Source organism: Canis lupus, chromosome 5 (assembly GCF_003254725.2).
Source record: "Canis lupus dingo isolate Sandy chromosome 5, ASM325472v2, whole genome shotgun sequence".
Lineage (NCBI taxonomy): Eukaryota > Metazoa > Chordata > Mammalia > Carnivora > Canidae > Canis > Canis lupus.
The window spans coordinates 19,373,804-19,396,526 of NC_064247.1; the positions used below are offsets into that span (position 1 = coordinate 19,373,804).

At 44.9% G+C, this 22,723-nt stretch overlaps 1 protein-coding gene and 1 non-coding gene across 3 annotated transcripts in view; both read right to left on the reverse strand.

Moving 5' to 3' along the window:
* Nucleotides 1–834: 834 nt before the first annotated feature.
* The window catches only part of HTR3B (5-hydroxytryptamine receptor 3B), a 57,740-nt gene continuing 35,851 nt past the window's right edge, over nucleotides 835–22,723 (reverse strand). For both annotated transcript variants that reach the window (XM_035716002.2, XM_049109949.1), the window contains 7 exons: nucleotides 17,346–17,390; nucleotides 16,916–17,025; nucleotides 16,319–16,488; nucleotides 15,643–15,800; nucleotides 6,890–7,100; nucleotides 6,573–6,755; nucleotides 835–5,461 (listed from right to left, as the gene is read on the reverse strand). In XM_035716002.2, the coding sequence (XP_035571895.2) occupies nucleotides 5,211–5,461; nucleotides 6,573–6,755; nucleotides 6,890–7,100; nucleotides 15,643–15,800; nucleotides 16,319–16,488; nucleotides 16,916–17,025; nucleotides 17,346–17,390 (1,128 nt within the window). In that variant the 3' untranslated portion in view covers nucleotides 835–5,210. The remainder of the gene's footprint in view (nucleotides 5,462–6,572; nucleotides 6,756–6,889; nucleotides 7,101–15,642; nucleotides 15,801–16,318; nucleotides 16,489–16,915; nucleotides 17,026–17,345; nucleotides 17,391–22,723) is intronic.
* Nucleotides 6,096–6,199, reverse strand: LOC112671572 (U6 spliceosomal RNA). The gene has a single exon (XR_003143703.1). It is a non-coding gene; the product is annotated as a U6 spliceosomal RNA (small nuclear RNA).

A 22,723-nucleotide genomic window follows, 5' to 3' on the forward strand; every position in this document is an offset into this window, starting at 1 on the left:
AAAAAATGCCCACAGCACCTCAACTCTCTTGCTCTTGGCCTGGAGGTCTCCAGAGAGGAGGTCCTGAGCAGGGTGACCAGGAGCAGGGTCTGATCAGGGTCTGGCCAACCATGTGCAGACCTGGTCCCTAGGGACACTGAGTATCACTGATAATCCCATGAGGCCCAGGTCTTTGGAGGCTGGCACTAGGCTGGGGGAATGATAGAGGGGCCAAGGCAAAGGGGGAACAAGGGGCTCTCCCCCAATCTGGAATCTGTTGCCTGCCACAGAGCCCGCCCACTGCCCAGCAGTGCATTCCCACCCCTGCAGAAAGCCTCACTGCAATGCCTGCTTTATGGCCTCTGCCAAATGAAGCACAAACTTAACTACATCACCCCCCCGACAGGACAGGGGAGGGGGCTGGAGGTGGCACACTGGGCTGCCTCAGCCCCCTAATCTAATCACTGGCGTGGGTCATTTCAATTACGGACACCAGAGTGTGGTGGGGGACCTGGCTGCTCATAAAAGCCTCCATGCTGTTGCTCAGCTAATTATGAAGCTCTTACTGTCTCAGCAGGTAAATAACTCAGGACTGAAAGGTTCGGGCTGCTGAGATGGAGCATGAGCCAGGGAACAGGACAGGGAGATGCCTGGGATGGGAGCCCGGGCACAGATGGGGTCGCAGGGAGGGAGGCACAGCCGTCTGGAGGGAACAGGAGAACTGGGGTCTCTGCCCTGGGACGATCACCCAACATCCAGGAATTGGGGGAGGAATTCCCTATCTTAAACACAAGATTGAAGTTTTCTAGAAACCTCAGCGTCACACCGTTGGATAAAAATTTCAGCTCCGCCTCCTTTTGCTAACCTTGTCTTTTTTATTTTTATTTTTTAAGATTTTATTTATTTATTCGTAAGAGACACAGAAGTAGAGGCAGAGACAGAGGCAGAGGGAGAAGCAGGCTCCTCACAGGGAGCCTGATGTGGGACTCGATCCCAGGATCCCGGGATCATGCCCTGAGCCCAAGGCAGATGCTCAGCTCAACTGCTGAGCCGCCCAGGCGTCCCTAACCCTGCCTTTATGTGTATATTTAGGTCCTTGGGAAGGGAGAGGGCCCCGGGGAGCCAGGGGCAGTTCCATGTTGGCTGTCCCTGGGGTTGGAGCTGTGATCTCTTTGGTTTGCTTCCTGGTCTGACCTGTCCAGGCTCAAAGCTGGAGCACAGAGGCTGGCCGGGTCATGAAGGTGTAAGGCGAGGGGCTCAGCTTCCTCCACCACAACAGCTCCTCCCCTGGAGGACACGCAGGGAGCCAGAGCCCCCGGCTATGGGCTGTGCACGGGGCGGCAGGCAGGCTGTGGGGGAGCACGGCAGCAGCTCTGGAAGCTATTCTGAGATCCAATGACATATAAAATAGAGGGCTGCCTGTCTAGCCTGGGTGCTTAGCTCAGCCTTTACTCTCGGCGTCAGCGAAGTCCCCAAAATTGGAGCTGCGATTTCTTGGTGAGTTCTGAAACTACCTTAGATTCTGGGAAACGGCAGATGGTCGGAGCATTCACAGCTGGGAGAATCCCATTTTTGCTCTGTTCCTCAGTTTCCTTCCTCTGTGAAACAGGAATCGTGAAACTTGTAAGCATTTGGAGGAGCCGAGCTGAAGCTGCTCTGTAAATAACGGCTGCGGGCGCCTTGTCTTCCTCCCTCTGCACAGGGCCTCTGGGCCCTGGCTGCCAGGTCGAGGTCACGGCCACTCGGTGCTTGGATGGAGGTCCAAGGCTTCCCTCCTCAAGGGCTGCCTCTTCCAAGCAGACATAAAGAACCTGGAGACGTTCTCCGGGGAGGAAGCGAAGGGGGGCTGCATGGAGAGTGGAAGTCCCACCACCCACGGCCCCTGCTAGAAGGCCTGCGACGGCTTCAGTCCTTGGCCTGTGGATCCTGGAATGAGGGCGCCTGCAGGGAGAACAAGAGCCCGTAACTGGACTCTGATTGAAGTACTGGAACAAGGACCTCACACCACAGACTTAAGACGAGAATCCATTTGTTGACAGCAGGCAGGTCTTGTTGTTACTTTGGGATGTATCATCTACTTTTCAAAGTACCACTAAATACATGGCTTCACTCTGATCCTCAGAGTTCTGTGATTTGGGTAGAGTGAGTCGGAGCAACCCCAATGCCAAATAGGGTAATTGAAGCTCTGAGAAATTAGCTCCAGGTCCCCTGGCTAGATAGTGATGGAGCCAGGACCCAAACCAGGTGCCTTCTCCAGGGACAGCTGGAAAGGAAGGAGACTTGGTAGTGAGGAGCTCACGGCAGGCCTTTGCCCCTCTAATAACCGAGGAAGTGAAGAGCAATCTAGCAGGTGGTGGCAGCAGGTAGAGGCAGAGGAGGCCAGGAACAGAAAGGAGGAAGTGAGGAGGGAAACAGGTGGAGGTTTGCATGGACACTTCCTGTTCACAAACTTCTTATGTTCCTCATTTCATTAACAGCAGCAGTGGAATTTCATGGACAATTGGCGTTGAGCACTAACTGGGAGGTAATGAGAGAGGGAGGATGCAGGTAAAGGCTGTTTGAATTTAAATTCTTTTTCTTTAGGGGGAAGGGGAGGTAGGTTTTTTTTAAAGGCAATTTTAGCGCCGCAAAAAGTTCCTAGCAAACAGCTTTGGACTTTTGAGTCCTCCACTGACAGCATTAGGAGTGCTGATTCTTGCTCAGCCTACTGTGGTCTACCCAGCAAGCTCCCGATGGCTGCCCTGACAGCAGGCAGAGGGATGCAGGAGGACAGGGAGTCTGACCTTGGGGCGACTCTCCCCTCAGACCTGGGAAGACACGCGAGAAATGTGTCCAACATCAGCAGTGAGCTAGGATGAATTGCTCTGCAATTGTTATTGCACAGCTGCCATGAGCAAAACTCTGTGTGGACCCGGGCAGAGATGGGACAGAAACTAGAATTAGAAAACGGGGTGACTCTTCCAGGAGTATGTGGTCTGTGTGACAGGTGATGCACATACACATGTACACACACCCCACACATGTACACATACCCAACAACACACACCCCAACACACACATATCCACACATACACAGCACACATGTACACACACACCCCACGTCACACACCTCTGTACACACACGCATATAAATGCACATGCACAGCACACATGTACACACAACACACTCATGTACACACAACCACAACACACACCTACATACACATGTGTATACACCACATGTAGACATGCATCCCACATCACACACACACCTGTGTACACACATGCATACACACGTACATACCCCACAACACATACACCTATGTACACACACTCCACACACGTAGGTACACATAAACATAGGCTATAAAATATTCAAAGGAGGAAGGATATAGAAGAGGATAATACCAAAGATAGAGAGAAAGGGACAGAGTCATGAGATGATCAGAGGAAGAAGGTGGGGGAAGGCTGTTCTGAGCAGGGTCCTTAGACGGAGTGGCACACAGATTGGTGAAACAAAAGAATATGTCAACTAGCAGCAGAAGCTTGGGTGGAATGGCAAGCCGGTTAGGCTAGACGGAAGCCTCCATAAAAAGAAGCAATGCGAAATGAAGAAAGTCGAAATAAAAGGAAGGAAAATCTGTGGAAGACTTGAGCTCTAACCTTAGAATTCAAGCTATGGGGCCACGGGAACTGTCATAAGATAAGCTAGTTGGTGCAGATTTGGCTACTAGAGAGTAAGAGCCAGAAGTTGATGAGTCACCCAAGTGCCCCGTGACTCTAGGGCTCTTCTGTCTTAACAAATAACTGTGGGCATAGAGGGAAGGTACAGGACCATTGGGACTGTCATGGTTAGTTTTGTGTGTGAATTTGGCTAGACCACAGGACCTAGATATTTGGTTAAACATCATTCTAGGTGTTTCTGTGAAGGTATTTTTTATATGAGATTAACATTTAAATCAGTAAACTTGGGTAAAACAGATTCCCTTCCAGAATGAGCCTCATCCGATTAGTTGAAAGCCTCAGTAGTAAAACACGGGCTACCTGGAATAAGTGGGAATCCTGCCAGCAGACACTCCTGCCTCTGCTTTGGACTCAAACTGTAACTACTCTGTGGGTCCCGGCCTGCCAGCCTACTTGCAGATTTGGGACTTGTCAAGAGTCCACAGCCATGAGAGTATTATGGACTGAATCGTGTTACCCACCCTCAAATTCATGTTGAGGTCTTAACCACCAGTACCTCAGAATGCGTATCTGGAGTAGGGCCTTTAGAGAGGTGAGGTTAGGTGAGGTTATTAATGTGGGCCCTAATCCAATAGTTGGTGTCTTCGTAAATGGAGGAAATTCAGATACAGATATGAACATGCACAGAGGGAAGGCCGTGTGAGAACACAGGGACAAGGCAGCCATCTGTGGGCCAAGGACAGAAGCCTCAGAAGAAGCCAACCCTGCTGACACCTTGATCTCAGACTTCCAGCCTCCAGAGCTGTGAGAAAAGGCATTTCTGTTAAAGCCACAAAGTCTATGGTGTTTTGTTATGGCAGCCCTTGTAGACTAATAAAACAATAGTGGATTATAATCTCCTTGAACCCAAGGACCATGCATGAAGCCTATCCCCCAGCTCAGGGCCTTACACATAGTGTGTGTTGGCTAAATGTTGTGCTAGATTGGGTCTGATGGGCTTGTTACCCGGCTTCTCTCCAACAGTGATGTGGTGCAGGGGAAGAGATGCTCATCTGAGACACCGGGAACAAGAGCTTCAGGACACAGATGTGCCTTGAATCTTGCACCCTGCTTTGTGCGAGATTGTCCTTGGGAATCGAGTCAAGTGAAGAATGACATATTTTGTATTCTCTGGTCTGCCTAACATAACACCTAGGACTTAACTAACACTCAGTAAACTGAGTCATTCAGTTTACTGAATGACCAAGATAGAACTGGGAGATGAAGTGATCTTACACTTAAAAAACAAAAAACAAAAAAAGCTAAACTGTCAAAACATGTATGTATGTAATGTACCTAGACATTTTCTGAAAGAAATTCCTAATGGTGGTCACTTTTGGGGAGAGAAATAGAATAAGAAGGCAAGCTTCTTTTTCACTGTATACCATGAGATATCTGGACATTTTTGTCATGAATACATTCATCCTAGGTCATTCAGTACCTCAGCAGGTGTGGACACCTGCACTGCAACAAGAGGTGAGGAGCTTTTTAACCCATTATGCTCCATTCCCTCCTCTCCACAAAACCCATTAGCCTGCCCTGAGTCTCCACGAGCTGCCCCACAGGGCCCAGAGGGAGCACAGGGTGATGGCATAGAGCCCCAGCATGATGGTGTAGGCTTGAAAGAGCAGTCGGTCAAAACGTTCCAGGAGGGCCAGCCATTTAACCTCCTGTTGGTCTGACTGGTCCCAGGTTTGGAAGTAGGTGCTGATGGATTTAAGCTGGAACCAGACTTCCTCCAGGGTTCCTGTTGGGGCCAGGTGCTCTCGACAGATGGGCTCTGTGTGAGAGAGGAAAACATCCTAGGTGAGCCAAGGGCTCCCAAAGCCCCCTGGGCTTCCCACTGGAGCCAATGGAAGCCAATGGAAGCCTTGGTAAGCTGCTTACCAAGGAAGGTTTGTGGGCAAAACAGGGTGGCAGATTGGGTTGGGGTTGGGGCCTCCCCTCCGCCTGCTGATGGGAGGATAGGCTGTGCAGAAGGAAGCAGAGCTGTGTTGTGCAGAAAGGACATCTAGGCTAGATCCATCCAGGAGATTTTCCGAGCTGGGGGCCAGCCCCACGGACTCAGTTGGAGCTTTAGGGACTGGGATGATTATTTTTGTTTAATTGTGATATAATTTACATATGACATTAGATTTCAGGTGTACAGCATAATAATTATATATATATACCAAAATTATGTCTTGAACATAACCCTGGCACAGCAGGTGGGTGGTAGGTAGAAGGTCCCCAGGTCCATAAGCATTAGGAAAATGCTGGGAACCAGCAGACTCACGACATAGACGAATGTACATATATACCAATACATCAGAATAAGTCTGGTTAACCTCCACTACCACACAGTTACACACTTTTTTTTCTTGTGATGAGAATGTTTAGGATATACTCTCTTTAGCAACTTTCAAATATACAGTAAAAATACAGAACACTTCACAAGTTTGCCTATCATCCTTGCACAGGGGTCATGCTAACCTCTGTATTGTTCCGATTTTAGTATGTGTGCTGCCAAAGTGAGCAGTGGGGTAAATCCTACACTGGTTCCCATTAAGCAACAGGGATCCAAATGCATACAAGCATGTGTGCACACACACCAGTACTCTATGATTCTAGGGCCAGTCGCTCGGTCACTTTAGCTAACCGGTTAAAACTGGAAAATACAAACAAAAACAAGCAAAGTCAACTGAAGGCCTGACCTCTGAGCTAAAGTGCGGCTTTCTGGAAAGCCAGCAGGTCTCCAGAGAAGTAAGATAAATGCATCACAGAAGCAAGGAAGCAAGTGTTTCAAACTTTTTGCACAGCAGGACACATGGCCTGGTGCTCCACTAATGGGACCCGGTGCAGAGAGTGTGATAGAGCAAGCCTAGGTAGGGACCTTGAGGTTTCTCACTAACCTGGGACCCCAGCAAGCTGGGCTCTGGGATCTACTCTAGGCCCATCGACATCAGTGTCCCCTTGAAGGCAGAAGAGGGGCCGCTCCTGCCCGCTGTTCCTCTCATCATAGAGCAATTTGACCAACAGGATGGACTTAAATAAGCTGATAACCAGGAAAGCCATACAGACTGTGAAGAAGACCCCTGAGGGAAGGAACCAGAGGAGGTGGAATTAGCCAGAATGTCTGGGGCTCTCCTGCCCCTGATCTGAAATGCCACATCAGATCTGTGACAGGAATGATGGAAGTTGGGTGTCTGGTGTCCCCGTGGGTGCTTACCAATCAGAGGGGTGCTCACTGCACTCCTTGGCATCTCATCAGACATGTTGACCCTGAAGACGGTGTAGCCTACCAGCACGCTGGTCTTGAACATAATCCTGGCCCGGCAGGTGGGTGGTAGGTAGAAGCTCCCCAGGTCCACAAGCATTAGGAAGATGCTGGGAATCAGCAGGCTCACGATGTAGACCAGCGGGCGCCTGCGAATCACCACCTGGCCAGGGACAAGGCGTCTACTGAAGAGAAGGTCTGCACTGAGGGGCTAAAATCCAAAGCCAGGGACACCTGCGTGGCTTAGTGGTTGAGTGTCTGCCTTCGGCTCAGGGTGTGACCCTAGGGTCCTAAGATCGAGTTCTGCATCAGGCTCCCTGCAGAGAGTCTGTGTCTTCCTCTGCCTGTGTCTCTGCCTCTCTCTCTGTCACTCTCATGAATAAGTAAATAAAATCTTTTTAAAAACTAAATAAAAGTTAAAAAAATAGAATCCATAGACATCCCAACATTTTTGCATAATGTGAAAAGACTGTAGGTTAGAAAAAGATTATTTTGTGGTTTAGAAAATAGAAAAAAAAACCCTTTAAGCTTTTATGTGGAACTAACATTACTAATTATAAGAAGAAGCATCAGCATCTATTTGTTTGCCACCGGCCATGGGCCAGGCACTAGCCTAAGTGTCTCCTGTGTCCTGTCCTGTTCAATCCTCACACCCACTTGAAGGGCTGGGCATTAGTATCTCCATTCTACAGACAAGGAAACTGAGGTTCACAGAGATTAAACTGCTTGTTTAAACTCACACAGCCAGCGAGTAACTGTTTTAAATCCAGGTCTTACACTAAGATCTTTCTCCTTATGCCACTTATGCAACATCTGGCACTGTTCTCGGCTTACCCTGACTTCCTCTGTGGAATGTGAGCACCTCAGCACTTGTGTGTCTGTCAGAGTTTGGGCAGGAACCAATGGCACCCCTGGGAGATCTGAGGAGAGCTTAGCAAAGAGACTGCTTACAAGGTGTGGGCAGGCAGAGGGCAACCACAAGAAGGAGGGTGGTGCCCTGGATGTTTGAGAGGACTGACTGAGTTATCCTTACCCTTAGCCCTGATGGGGCCCGGGGCTGGGAATGTGACTAGAACCTGAGGAGAGAGAGCCCACACAGGATCTAGGGCTCCCTCTTAGGGGCACAGCCAGCCTGGTGGTGACTCCACACGGAGAAAGATGGAGAGATAACCATCTTACTCTCCCTCCCCCTCCTCCTGCCAATCCATTCCCTCTTCCTACTGGTCAATGAGGCTGCAGCTCATCTCCAGAAGCACAGGGCAGCAGAAGGGGCGAAGTGGATCTAAGCAGGGGGGACAATGAAGATGCCCAGCAGCATGGCCAGGTATACAGAGCTGCTGAGTGGGGTTTTCAGCTGGGGATCTGAGACTCAAAGTTGCTCTGCTACTGCCATTTTTTGTATGCCTCACTTCTCTGGGATGGTGGTAGGAAATGTCTTTAATAAACACAAACTATTTTCATCAGGGAATGACAGGACTGCGTCCCGTGACACTTTGAGGGCAAGAGCAGCAATGATGAAAAAAATCCCTCATGGGGCCAAAAATAATCCCTATTTTATAGTGGGTATTCAGGACATGTCTACTGAACAATGAAGGTTCTGAGCCCTTTGCTGTGGGATCTGGGAACAAAATAGTGTCTGGAGTCTCCCATTTCTCTGATTCACTACACAACTGAATGCTTTCTAGGTGTCCAATAACATGTGAGATGCTTTGACACATGTGACGTGGTTTATTTAATTCTCACTGTGAGCTTCTTGGCAGGTCATGGAACACCGCCGTTCTAGAGTCGAAAAAATAAAGCTCGGTTCCTGAAGTAAGTTGAGTAAATGGCAGAGCTGGGCTGTGCCCGGTTCTCTTCCACCAGTCGCTACAACTCTTGATCTGACCAGACATCAGAGCTGAGTTCTTCTCCCTCATCTTCGCCTCCTGCTGTGAGGCAAGCACATAGGGAGAAGCCCAGGCAGAGGCCAGGGCCAGAGGAGACGGTGGTGGGAAGAGCTTGGTTGAGACCAGATATCTAGCACCTTGCAGAAGAGAATGGGGTGGGGGCTCCCCAGCCACTAAGTCTGGGAGCATATCCTGACTCTGTGGAGCTCGGCAGGTCAGAGCTGTTTGGAGGATTATAGTCTACTAGGCATAACTGGGTGCAAATATCTGAACAAAAGCAACACTCAGGCTTTGTAATAATTCAGTTAAAACACATTTCTACCAAAGCATGGTCAACAAGGAAAACAACAACAAAATGACCTGTCGTCCACTTCAGCCTCTCAAGGTGTCTTCATCATGCTGTAACAGAGATGGCAGTGGTTAGCTGGGGATGGTAGGACGGGAGTCAAGTGGTCAGAGTCCACCAGGGTCTTTGTGGTGTGCCCGGCAGGGTGGTGGGGGGTGACCAGGACTCCCCTAGACTTCCTGGCAGATATGACATGAAGAGGTTGGAAAGGGTAAGAACACCCTAAAGAATGTCCAAGTAGCCACGATGGTTAAGCAGAAACAGCCCAGACTTAGTCAAGAGAATCAAGCTCCAGAGGCCTTCAATTCCAAGTGCCCCGATACGTGCCAGTTTAAGTGATCCTGGGTATATGCCTTGATTTTTCACTTTTTAAAGCACTTTATTGGGAAGGCCACAAGGTGTAGGTGGTTGAGCATCCAGCTCTTGGTTTTGACTTGGGTCCTGATTTCAGTGTCATGAGATTGGGCCTTGCATTGGGCTCCACACTGGGCATGGGGTCTGCTTGGGATTCCTTCTCTCCCTGTGCCCTTCCTCTCTCTCTCCCTCTAAAATAAATAAATAAATGTTTTAAAAAGAACTTTTAAAAAATTAAAAAGCACCTTGCTTTTGCTTGCTGAACATCTTGGCCATCATTGAGATGGGCTGTTGTACTGTGTCAATAACGCTCCTGTGTAATGAGCACATGGTTAGGTGGTTCCTCTCTACCCAGAGGCTCATGTAGAGAATGAACATAAACCTGGGCCAGAACCAAAGATGGCTCCCCAGTTTTACCAGACCACATGCCCCCCATTGTGCCAGGGAAGAAGTGTGGCAAGAGCCAAGGGACTGGGAGAACAGGCTGGCTCTGGGAGCATGCGGCTTGGGCAGGTACACAGGGCCCAGCACTTAGAAGGGCCTGGCACTTGGTTGCATGCTCTGCTGGTGCCATTTTGAAACTCATAATTTTTTAACAGGGAGCCCCACATTTTCATTTTGTACTGGGCCCCACCAGCCAGGCAGCCAGTGCTATCAGGAGGATATGTGTCCCTGGAGATAGCAGTGGCCAAAAGTGGAAGGGAGACATGTAGCTACAAGGGTACACAGCTACTCGACATAAAGTAGCAATCTCCCCCGCCTGTGTTTGGCTCATAAAATTATACAGCTAAATAGACCCCCTCTTTGTTTTTTTTGTTTTTGTTTTTTTTTCAAGAACAAAGGACCTTCCTTTTTTACTTAGTTTGACTTAGGGGAAATATTACTTATGGACTAGACTAATTTTCTCTACAAGCCCAGTACAGCCTAAAGAAATTCTTATTTTATCATATAGCTTTCAGAAATGGCTTGTTTTCGCATCTCGTTTGATCCTCAAATCCCTTTATTGTCTTGTTCAAGAGACATTAATTGAGCATGAACAGAGAGTCAAGTACTTTTTTTAAGTATTGGAATTAGAATAGTTAATAGGATAGGTTTCTGCCCCTCCCCATCCCATGGAATCCACAACCAGACTCTGGTGTTTGGATGTTTTAGTCTGCAGATAGAAGTCTGTCCCAGAATGGACTATACCCAGAGCCTGTACCTGATTTAGATGAAGGGATTTGGGACCTTCTGAGTTTATATTTAGATTATATTTTGGTCTCAGAGTTGGTGCATGAAATAGTTTAAGACATTTAGGGATGCTAGGATAGGGTGAATGCATTTTGCACATGTGATGAACAAGAATTTTGGGGAGCCAGAGGGCAGTGGACTGTAATGGGTTGAATAATGGCCCCAAGAACTAATGTCCTTCCTGGAAGCTAAGAATGTGACCTTATTTGGAAATGGGATCACTGTAGACATAATTAATTGGTTCAGATGAGGTCTTATTACTCCAGGAGGTGGACCCTTATTCCAAAATAATTGGTGTCCTCATGAGAAGAAGAGAAGAGATACACAAAAGAGAATGCCACATGAGGATGGGGACAGAGACTGGAGTGATACATCTACAAGCCAAGGATTGCTGGCAGCCACCAAAAGCTAGGAGAGAGGCATGGAACAGGGTCTCCCTCAGGGTTCCCAGAAGGAACTAATGCTGACACCCCGATTTCTAGGCTCCAAAACTGTGAGAGAATGAATTAGTTTTAAGGTACTAGTTTGTGGTACTTTGTTATGGAAGCCCTAGGAAACTATTATAGGCAACTCGCTCAGTAACACACAGTGGACGAATGCCAAAGAATGGACTGGAATATGCTACATTATGTTGATTTGTGAGCTACATATAGGATTAGCATGTAGTTTCTGGAGTCAGACTGCCTGGGTTCAAGCCCAAGCTCCATAGTCACCCTATACACCTTGGGCAAGTGACCTAGACTTGGGCAAGTTAACTTCTCTGTACTCTAGTTCATCCATTTGTACGATTTGTACTCAGAGCATCAATCTCATAGACACGTGAGGTTGACAGGTACAAACTCTTAAAATGGTGCCTGGTGTCAAGTAAATGCTCAGTTTTGTGGTTATTGTTACAATGTCTCCCTAGGCGGCATTTTGAGGAGCCCTGTTTTACTTATGCTTGTGTCCTCGGTGGGTCCACTGAGACTAGTACATGATAAGAGCTCAAAAGATATTTGCTGAGTTATACTGGAGTCCATGAGTACTGCTACTTTTAGCTTCAGTAGGGTGAGAGTGTGGAGTTAGCACAAATGGGGGTTCCCCTCATGAGGTCAGTCCTCCAAGGGCTACCTCTCTTCAGGTCATGCCAGAGACAGTAACTGCCTGCCGATGCTGGGGAGGAAAGTACGTCACCAGATTGGTGAGACACTGCTCTCTGCGGAACTGCCCCTACCTGGAGCCCATCACTTCTAATGGACTAAGGGAGCTGGTGCCTTTAAATTCCACAGAAAGGGAAGAAAAAGCACTTTAGTTTCAGTCCGTGTTCTCCATTAGACACCCTTCAGGTGTTAGCAATATTATGCCACAATTTCATTATCCATTAAAGCTAGGTAATAATAAGTACACAAAGGTATTTGGAGCCTATTGATGTTAATGAAAGAGATCAATCTAATTCAGAATGTGTGTGTGGAGAGCTCCTTGGAGATGGAATAGGCCCCAAGGTTAGCCTCTAATTGCCTCCTTGATGGTAGACCCCACCAGTACTCAATTTTGCATGACCGTCTTTATGACATAGTTGGAACTTTTGACGCCCAGACTCACGCTTCATACAGACGACTATCTTCCTTCTCTCCCAAGCCCCTCCCAACATTCCCAACTCAGAAAGAATGGGAAAGTTACTGCCATCTAAGTAAGATCCTTGCACAGGAGGGCGAGTTTCTTGGGTCTGGACCATGGGTCAGGCTCGATTAGCAGAAAGTCCATGATTCCAGGGATACTTGAGTGACACTAGAGAGATATCTAGAACTCTAAATTCTCTTTCTTCTCTGTCTCTCTCCCTCTCTCAATCTGGTGAAGCTCAGAAAGATCTTCTATCAAGTTTATGAGCTGCATTCAATAGATAGCTCAACAAAACCACTCTAGAAAGGACAACTATGTTAGAGAAAGAGGATAGACAAGGCACCTCTCTTTCTCCATTGCCCTTCTGCATTTTTCTAGGACTCCCCTGCATGGCCCCCACCTCCCGCCTACGTGGACACTTCACTCAGTGTGAGGATAGCTTAGTGTTGGGCTCACTTTACTTCCCACAGTTGTCCACCCTCTTACATCCAAAATGAATTCTCACATTTTTATTCCTACGTCCTCCCACTTCTACCCTCATTCTTAAAAAAAAAAAAAAAAACCTAAAACCCAAAACCCAAAAAACAAAAAGCTGCCATACAGAAATCAAATCCTCAGCCTGCTGTTTCTGGGAACCAGCACCTCCGATAATGTATTGGAGGTAACCTCCCCTCCTATGGCTGTTGGATTGGGAGCTGGGCTGCACACAGCCATCTCTGTAGGCAGAAGTGCCTGTGCTCTGGGCCCCCCTGTGGAATGCAGCCGGACTCCAAAGTGTTAGCTGTGCCCTCTGATAAATAATATGTGTCCTGGAGCCAGCAGATATGATTGCACATTCGCTGGAACCAACAAGGCATTCTGAGCATTTGATTTCATATCAGGGGCAGCAGTATACATCAGGCCCAGAGTGACAAACATATTTGGAACAGATCATTCTTCCTCCTGCCTGCCCCTACTTGTCTTCAACCCCCCGCTGGGCAGCCTCGACTAGGAAACAGCACATGATTAGTTTAAGAGGGAGATGGCCCTTTGCTGTCAGGACCCTAGTAAACCCAATGTTGGCATGGAACCAGGCTCTGAATTTCACATCATTGTCCAAGGGCTACTGAAGGACACCAGGATACTTAAGTTGTTGACTTCAGAGTATGATGATTGGTATGGAGTAAAAGAACATAAGCCTAGCCATGGTACACATAGCAGGCATGGGGAGGCATGGAGGCTGAGAGAGGTCAAAGGAGACAGAGGACTGAGATAGTCACTGAATCTATTTTAAGTCTTTTCAAAGTTGTAGAGCTGCTGCTGAGCCTAGCTCCCTGCCCTGGGAAACATGATCTGTGACTATTCAGGCTTCTTTCCCTACCCTGTTCCAGAGGGCCAGGGTGGAAGCCAGCCCTGCTAGAGAATCCACATTAGCCCCAGGGCAAAGGGACCCAGGGGAAAGCTCCAAAAACATGAAATCCTATCAATGACCACCTCTAGCATGCCTCAGTATGACCCTGTACATGGAGATGAAGTATGACAGTGAATGGAACAGAAGAATGGGATCACCGTTCCTGACATGCAGGGAAGCTTCTCCTTTCCTTAAATAATCTGTTATGTCTCTGTTCATCATATTTAAAATGGAGCTACTACAGAGAAAACCTTTTGCCACTACTGAGAGGACAAATTAATATTCAGGGCAAGGGGTGACATGTAGCCACAAATAGTGGCTGCTTTATGGAGAGTATGTATGCATGCATGTGTGTGTGTGTGTGTGTGTGCGTGTGCGTGCGCGTACTCCTTTATCTGTCCCATCTCTTGCCTGTGTTTGTCTCCGTCGTGCAGTGTAGGTAATGGTGTGTGCAGCGCTCTCTGGAGTGCTTGGTAGGTGACTATGTTCCACCTTGCACGTGCTACTCCCTCACATTTCCCTTTAATGCTCTCCATTATTCGGGCTGCATTAATAATGTTTGTGGGCTGATATCTTTAAAATTAATGAGGTGTTTACTCTTAGCCAAGAAACTCATTGAAATTAAAAAAGCTTTCTTTTCTTCCCCTCTTTTTCTCTTGCTTAAAAAAAAAAAAAAAGTGGACAAACAAGCCACAATGCCAGCTTTGTTAAAATCCAAGCAGAACAGGGAAACACCCAAACCCCACCACCAAGAAGGTGTGAGTTGTGATTAGTTAGTTATCCATTGAGTCAGGTTCAAACCACAGCTATTTCTGGGAGGCCCTGATTTAACAAGAGCTTCGCTAGAAAACTGCATGGGACACCTATTAACAATGGAGGGGCATCTGTGGCCTCAATAATAGCTTATTTCAATACCACCCTCTCTTAGCATAGAATTATCCAGCATAACCATAGCACCTAGTCTAGTCTGAATTTTCCTTCTTATTCAAAGGGTTTGTTTCCAGAATTCATCCTGTGTATGACCCTGACTTGTCTATAGTCTCTGTTTTTCAATCAAACATCATCGGGCATGAAGGACTTTTCCCCACCCAACTACCACCACCACTAGCTGACTTGGTGCAAAAAAGCAGAAATGAATACTAATCATGGGTCTACCAGTTGCATGAACCTGCTGCAAACCACTTATCAGAACAGTTTGCTAGAAAGGCCAGGGAAGGAAGGGTGGCTGCCTCTGGAATGTAAAACATTAGGCTTCACTGTCCTGCACCCCACCTCCTAAGCTCTTGCTGGAACAAATTTCTCCATGACAATGCAGCCAAGAATATCCCTGGTGGTGCAACTGAGAAGTCTGGCTTCTCAATGAGTCCTTTTTGAGCAGTTGTTCTCTCTGATTCAGAAACCACCATAGTCTCTGAGGACCCTGCAGGTGATTTGTTAACTAATTGCTCAAGATAGTCCAGTTAATAATGATAATCTTATAAATTTGTATCTGGGATTAATAATTTACTTAGTTAAAAACAGGACAATAATGTTGAAGAGACACTCTTCTCCCAATTTTTTGTTGTTGTTGTATGTGGGTTTTCTTTTTTCCCTCTCTGTAGCAATTAGGAATGAGGATGTTAGTATGTACTGAAGGCTTGAGGATGTGTGCTATGGTGGGTGGCTCAGGTGCCTGAAAAATCATTCTTTCTATACCCACATACAGAAATCCTGCATCTGTGACTAAATCTCTGGGCTGTGAAATGCCTTAACACAAGGGGATGTCCAGAGCCTCCGGAATCATCTGTTCTCAGAGGTAATGAGTGAGAATTTGCAACAGAGCAGTGACTCCTCAGCCCAGCATGGCAAGCCTAAGCCTGCAGGGAAGTGGCCAGCGGGATCAGGGAGGAGAAGGACCTACATTAAACTGAATCTGCGCAAAATCTCCAGCGCTGCTCTGCAGGATGTTGTATGTTGAGGACACGGAAAGAAGTTCCCACTCACTGTCATTCAAAAATTCTTTCTTGTCTTGCTTAATATCTTCTCTGCTCCTCAGGAAGGCCAGGTTGACATCTTCCACTGAAAACAACATAAACAAGTGACTTCCCCACAGAGAGAGGCACCGGTAATAGCCCCCTTTCCCAACTTCCAGTTCAAATTCTTCCCTTTGCTCCTGCCGCCACATGCACAATCTCCCTGAGATGGGGTTCCATACAACCATTATGAATGAGGGAGAGAGATGTGGAATAAAACCTTTCTAGCAGCGAAACAAACAAACAACCTAACCGTGAATTTACAGTTTGTACTCCATTATCCGTAGAATGATAGCGCTGGTCCTGACTTCTATAACCTTCTTGATGGCAGCAGAGGGTGAATATAGTATTCCCAAACCAACAGCAGCAATGAGCTATGTATCTGGGCACAGCACTGTACTTTGTTTGAATTACAACAGAAACCAAATAACTATAAGAAGAGATTTAGGTTCTTGTCACTTCTGTGCAAGAATAAAATAAGCCTCATAGACAGAATCTCACCTATGTGTGCCAACCCAGCACGAGTGTGTCTCCCACCAGCAGACTAGGCCTGTCGTGGTTTACCTGTGTGCAGGATGCTACTGAAGGTCAGGCTGCAGTTCTGGATGTCAAACGGAAAAGCGTATGTCTCTAAACTGCATGTAGTAACGACCTGCATAGGCTTAGAGTTCCTAATGGTCCCAGAGGAGTTCACATAGACATACGGAAGGTCAGGTGACCCCTCAACGTCCACCCTATGAGAAACACAGGAGACCTTGCTGTTACAAAGAGGGCCTTCGTCATTTCAATCCACAAACGGAACTGATTATGAGATGGTAGTGACCATGATATCCAGAACTAGCCTAGAAGTGCAAAGACAGATTCACATTTCCCATGATAGAATTCACCCTGGCAAAGATGGATTCAGGAATGCCTCAAAAGTTAATTTACTTGCTACTCTTGCAACACAGGCATAACCCATGGGTAACCTCAAGTATTTGTAATCAAATCTCTATCTATCTTAAATGATGTCAACCCATGGTCCTTCTAACTTGAATATTCCCAACACTGTGATTCTCTTCAAGTTGAGAAACAAAAAATAGCAACAATGACCAAAACAGCAATGGGCCTGAATAGTCCAAGCAGCTTAAACCCCATGGAAATACACCCCGGAACACTTACAATTCATTAATGATGATGTCAGGGGCCCAGATGTCACTTAGAGGAAGAGAAATCTCTCTAATCTCATCAAACATGCTGGGGTTCCAGGATAAAAACTCATCATCCCAAACCTGTTAGCAGTAGCCAGAACAGAAATTTATTAAAAGGGGGAAATGTCAAGCTCACCAAAGAACCGAAGAGGGATTTGGATGAATAACCCAACTGATCTGCTTGTTGGCACTATTAGGGGAGAGGACTTTCCTTCCAGCTCCTAAAGATGGTGCCCCAACCAGAAAACATGGCCACGTATCTTACACAGATTCTAATAAATTAGGTCTGCTGCAGAAGCTAACTTACAAACACAAAGAAAATATCTATTCCTTAGAATAATTATATTTTGCAACAGATTAAGATCAAGAGTCCAGCATGTATGGAAGGAAACATCATTTACCTCTTGGTACCATATACTTGTCTTTAATTTTTGGTTCTGTGCATCCTGCAAAGCAAAACGAAAATGGGTACCAAATATTAGAATGTCAATAAATCAAAGTCCAATTCAACAGTATGATAACTCAGAGAAAGAAAATCAAATCTAACTAAAAATGTTGATTTTAAAAGCACCTCCTTAACTGTTTAAATCTGAGTATTCTTGGCTCCTATTTATTACACACGTCTGTCATTACAAACTTTGCTATAGCATCTCTGACAAAATGGTGCTATGACTACACCTGACATCTTGAATGATTTGCTAATCCCTTTCCACCCCAATTAGTTACTCTGCCATTAATCAAATTAAAAAATGACATGTAGCCTTAGCCAACTCTGGGCTAAAAAGATGAGACCAAGCTTTTATTTGTAATCATGATATTATTCATAATACTTTAATGAGTGTTATCTCAACTGCTCTTGGCAGCCATTCCTGTGAAGTTACCTTATGTTTAGATTTCTCTGCTTATCAAACAGACTGGATGAGCTTAATGTAAATGAAGTGCATTTTTGGTGATATAAATAGATGTGATTTCTCTATGTCTGCAATGAGTCAGTAAATTTTTTAAAAGGCCCCAAAGAATAACAACCAAAAAAAGAACCCCTTCCTTACTAACTTTTTTTCATATTTACTTTAGTAAAGCGCATTCTAAAACTACTATGTTCTTAGGAATTAAGAGGAATATCTCACACCATGTACAAACATTAACTCATTAACTCAAAATGGACTGTTTTGAACCTAAATGTAGGAGCTAAAACTATAAAACTCTTAGAAGAAAACATAGGAGGGGTGCCTGGGTGGCTCAATTGGTTGGGCAGCTGACTCTTGGTTTTGGCTCAGGTCATGATCTTGGAGTCTGAGGATTGAGCCCCTCACTGGGAAGTCTGCTTGAAGGTTCTCTCTCCTTCTTCCTCTGCCCCTCCCCCCACTCAAGTGTGCCTTCTCTTTCTGTCTCAAATAAACAAATCTTTTTTTTTTTTTTTTTAAAGAAAACATGGAAGTAAATCTCTGTGACTTGAATTAGGCAGTCAACTCTTAGTTTGGACACCATAACCACATGAAACCAAAGAACACGTAAATGGAATTTCATCAAAATGAAAAACTTTTGTGCTTTAAAGGACACATCAAGAAGTAAAAAGACAACCCACAGAATGGAGATAATATCTGCAGATCATATATCTGATACGGAGTTAGTATCCAGAATATACAAAGAATTTCTACAAATTAAAACAAAACAATGACCCTACTTCAAAATGGATCTTCCTTCAAAGTGGATATACGAATGGTGAATAAGCAGATGAAAAGATGTTCAACATCACTGCTGTGGATCAAATTATGTTATTATGTTCTTCTAAAATTCATATATGACTAAATTTGGAGATGGGACTTTGTTTTTTTTTTTTTAAGATTTTATTTATTTATTCATTATAGACATAGAGACAGAGAGAGAGAGAACCAGAGACACAGGCAGAGGCAGAAGCAGGCTCCATGCCAGGAGCCCGATGCAGGACTTGGTCTGGGGACTCCCGGATCACTCCCTGGGCCAAAGGCAGGTGCCAAACCGCTGAGCCACCCAGGGATCCCTGGAGATGGGACTTTGAAGAGGTAGCTAAAGTTAAATGAAAGCACCATCTATTAGGATTGATGGCCTTAGAAGAAGAGGAAGACAGAATGATCCCTCTCTCTCCCCCGTGTGGGTATATAGGAAGAAGGCAGCTATCTGTAATCCAGGAAGAGAGCTCTCACCAGGAATATAATTGGCTAGAACTTTGATCTTGGACTTCCCAGCCTCTAGAACTGTGAAAAATAGAGTCTGTGGTATTTGTGATGGCAGTCCAAGCTGACTTATACAATCACTAATCATTAGGGAAATGCAAATTAAAGCCACAGTGAAATACCACTTTATTCTCATTAAGATGGCTGCTAAAACAAAACCAAAAAAAAAAAAAAAAAAAAAAAATCAAACAAAAACAGAAAATAAGTGTTAGTGAAGATGTAAAGAAATTGAAATCCTTGTGCACTACTGGTGGGAATATAAAATGGTACAGCTGCTATGGAAAACAGTGGCAGTTCCTAAAAATTAAAAATAGAATTACCATATGGTCTAGCAATTCCATTCTTTGGTATAAATCCAAAAGAACTGAAAGCAAAGGCTCAGTTATTTGTACACCCATGTTCACAGCACCATTATTCACAATAGCCAAGGGGTGGAAGCAACCCAAGTGTCCATCAAAGATGAATACATAAGCAAAATGTGGCATATACATACAACGTAATATTATTCAGCCTTAAAAGAGAAGGAAATTCTGACCCATGCTACAGCATGAATGAACCTTGAGGCGACACCACTTCCTTCCAAGTTTTACCAGCTGAGAGATTCTGAAATAGATAATGTTTTTTACAATCAGCATTATTTAGTTAGATTTGATTTTCTTCCTCTAAGCTCTCATGCTGTTGAACTAGGCTTTGATTTACTAACATTGTAAGATGTGATGTCTCCCCCAACTAAAGCACAAAGGGCTCAGTTCTAGGCTTAGCGGCCATCAATGAGGGGTCCCCCCAAATAGGGCGGTAAATCAAGTTCAAAATACAGTTTGTATTACTGGAAAATACAGGTTTTAACTATTCTTTCACAAAAAATATATTTTTAGAACTGTGAAACATCCTGACCATTTTTTTTTAAATCTCTGTCATGCCAAGTCCTGAATGTATCACTGACTCAGTCATGTGGCTGGGGAGACTATTATTTTATCCAGTTGATTGTTATTAACTGCCATGTTGATGCCTTAGCTCATTTTCCTATTCCTGCCCATTGCTTTGTCATATTACATGTAACAAGTGTTAAGAATTTCTCCCCAATATATTAGGGGGGGGGGTTCTGGGAGCATTTGTCATTCAGCCCTAAAGAACACAATGTCAAAAAGGAGTTTGAAACTAAAACTGAAATCTTTTTTTTTTTTTTTTTTTTTTTTGTCAAAGGAAACAAGTTTCTCAATGCCAGCTGGTGAACATAATTGGTTCTCTGGTGGCATTATTCACAGCTTTTCCCTCTGTGTATCTCTCTCTCTCTCTTTTTTTCTTTAGATACCTTCCATCTTGCTTGTTAAAAGCAAAGGATATTTCAGAGAATTGGAATTCATTAGTCTTCCTAACAGAGGGAGTCTATTTAGATCTAAATTGGTGGTTAGCAAATATACAGATAATTCCCGCACATTCTTATTTATCTTTCCCAGTTCCAAAGACTATAGAAACAGATGCCTCAACGTCTGGCTGGGAGGCTCTAGTCAATGGACTGGAATACAAAGGTATCTGGGATTCGGAATTGACAAAACTCAATAGAAACAAATTGAAACTCTTCACTGTTGAGTAGACTATCTCTATAATCAGATTTCCCTAAGGTACTCATAATACCCAGAAATTCTAAGACGAGACTGTAGTCTTTCATATAAACAAAACAGGAGGCAAAACATTATAATGGGAGCGAGGTGCCATGGTGAAAGCAGGGCTGAAAGCTCTTCACTCCAAACAAAAGTTGCCAGAAGCTCAGCTGCTGGCAGATGTACCCAACAAGTTATCTATTCTTGTCCGATCCTGTGCAGGATTTCATCAAGTCTTTCAGAACTGGCCCCACCTCCACAATGAACTTTAGGCTCAGCCCTGCTGAATGTAATGGAGACATTTGCGAAGCATATTAGACTATTTTAATCAATTAATTGCTTGATGGGTATCTATCCAGTATGTTTGAAGTAAGATATGCTGCACTGCATATTATGGGGAATATGAATATTAGTAAGCCCGTCCTTCCCACAGGCAGCTTATTAGTAAATTAGTGCATGTGACATTTTAACAAATAGCTCTGTGTGTTACGAGATATGTAGACTTCAATGGATTTAAAGGAAGGAGACATTGCTGTCAGCTTGCAGATATGAGGGAAATCTCTTTCGGGAGCTAAGATTTGAAGTACTGTTATATTTTGCAGATGGAAAATGAAGACAAAGACTTCCTGTGGAGGAAAGAGCATACAGGCAAGAGACAACAAGGGGTTGGTTTCTTTGCAGTATTGAGGAGATGAGGCTAAAGTAGTAGACAGGGATAAAACTACAGGGATGAGCTATGAGATTTTTCCAGATTTCTGAAGGAAAGTCAGCCTTATCCAATAAGACACATTTACTGTCATAACATATTCTAGTAAGAAATTAGGCTAGGGGCACCTGGGTGGCTCAGTGGTTGAGCATCTGCCTTTGGCTCAGGTCATGATCCTGGGGTCCTGAGATTGAGTTCTGCATCGTGCTTCTCCCTCTGCCTATGTCTCTGTCTCTCTGTGTGTCTCTCATAAATATATAAATAAATCCTTTTAAAAATTAGTATATTCCATGATAGTGGAGAAAAACATATCTTTGAAAAAAATAATGGTGTTCTCCTTAATGACCAGAAAGAATCTGGTTTTATTTTCATTTATCAGGATAGAAAGAAACAGATTTTTAAAAATTCAATTTGTCACAGTTGTCCTAAGGGAAAATATTAATATAGAAACTTTATTTCTTTTCTATATTTCTCTCCAAATAATCCTCTGGAGGAAAGTGAAGTATGAGGTAGAAAGAGGGAGAATGAGGATTGACCTAGGGTGGTCTTATTCCTTTATCCAAAGTTGATCATCAACATGTCCTGGGGTTTTGCATGACATGGCTCACATCATGTGTCTTTATTCAGACCATGCTATTCCCATTGTACTATGTCTGTAAGCACTGCAGGCATGAAAACCCACTGACAAGTAGCAAGGACTAGAATCTCTTAAGTACATGAAGATACAGCTCCAGGAAATTTACTCTCAAAAATTTTAGTTCAATATCCAATTACAGAGGAAATTTAAGGAAGTTTTCTGTTGAAGCTTTATGTAAGACCAGGCCTTTGGAGTCGGGTGGATATTTCCTGGCATTTAATTAAATAGTTTCCAGAATCTTAAATCTAGAACTTTTGCTAAAACTGAGATTTTTTTTGTGTGTGTGTGCATATCATTTAAAGTTCCTGTTTACAAAGAAATAATGGTTAGGGATTTATTTATCTAAGCTGGAGGAAAGTGATGTTAAAATAATTTGTGGGGCGCCTGGGTGGCTCAGTGGGTTAAGCCGTCGGCTCTTGATTTCGGCTCAGGTCATGATCTCAGGGTTGCGGCCAATGTCGGGCTCTGTGCCCAGCAGGGAGTCTGCTTGAAGATTCTCTCTCCCTCCCTCTCCTTCTGCCTCTCCCCCTGCTCATGCACATGCTCACTTGCTCTCCCAAGTGAATAAATCTTAAAAAAGCAAAACAAAAAAACTTGTTGTGTCAACTATACTTTTAGTTTC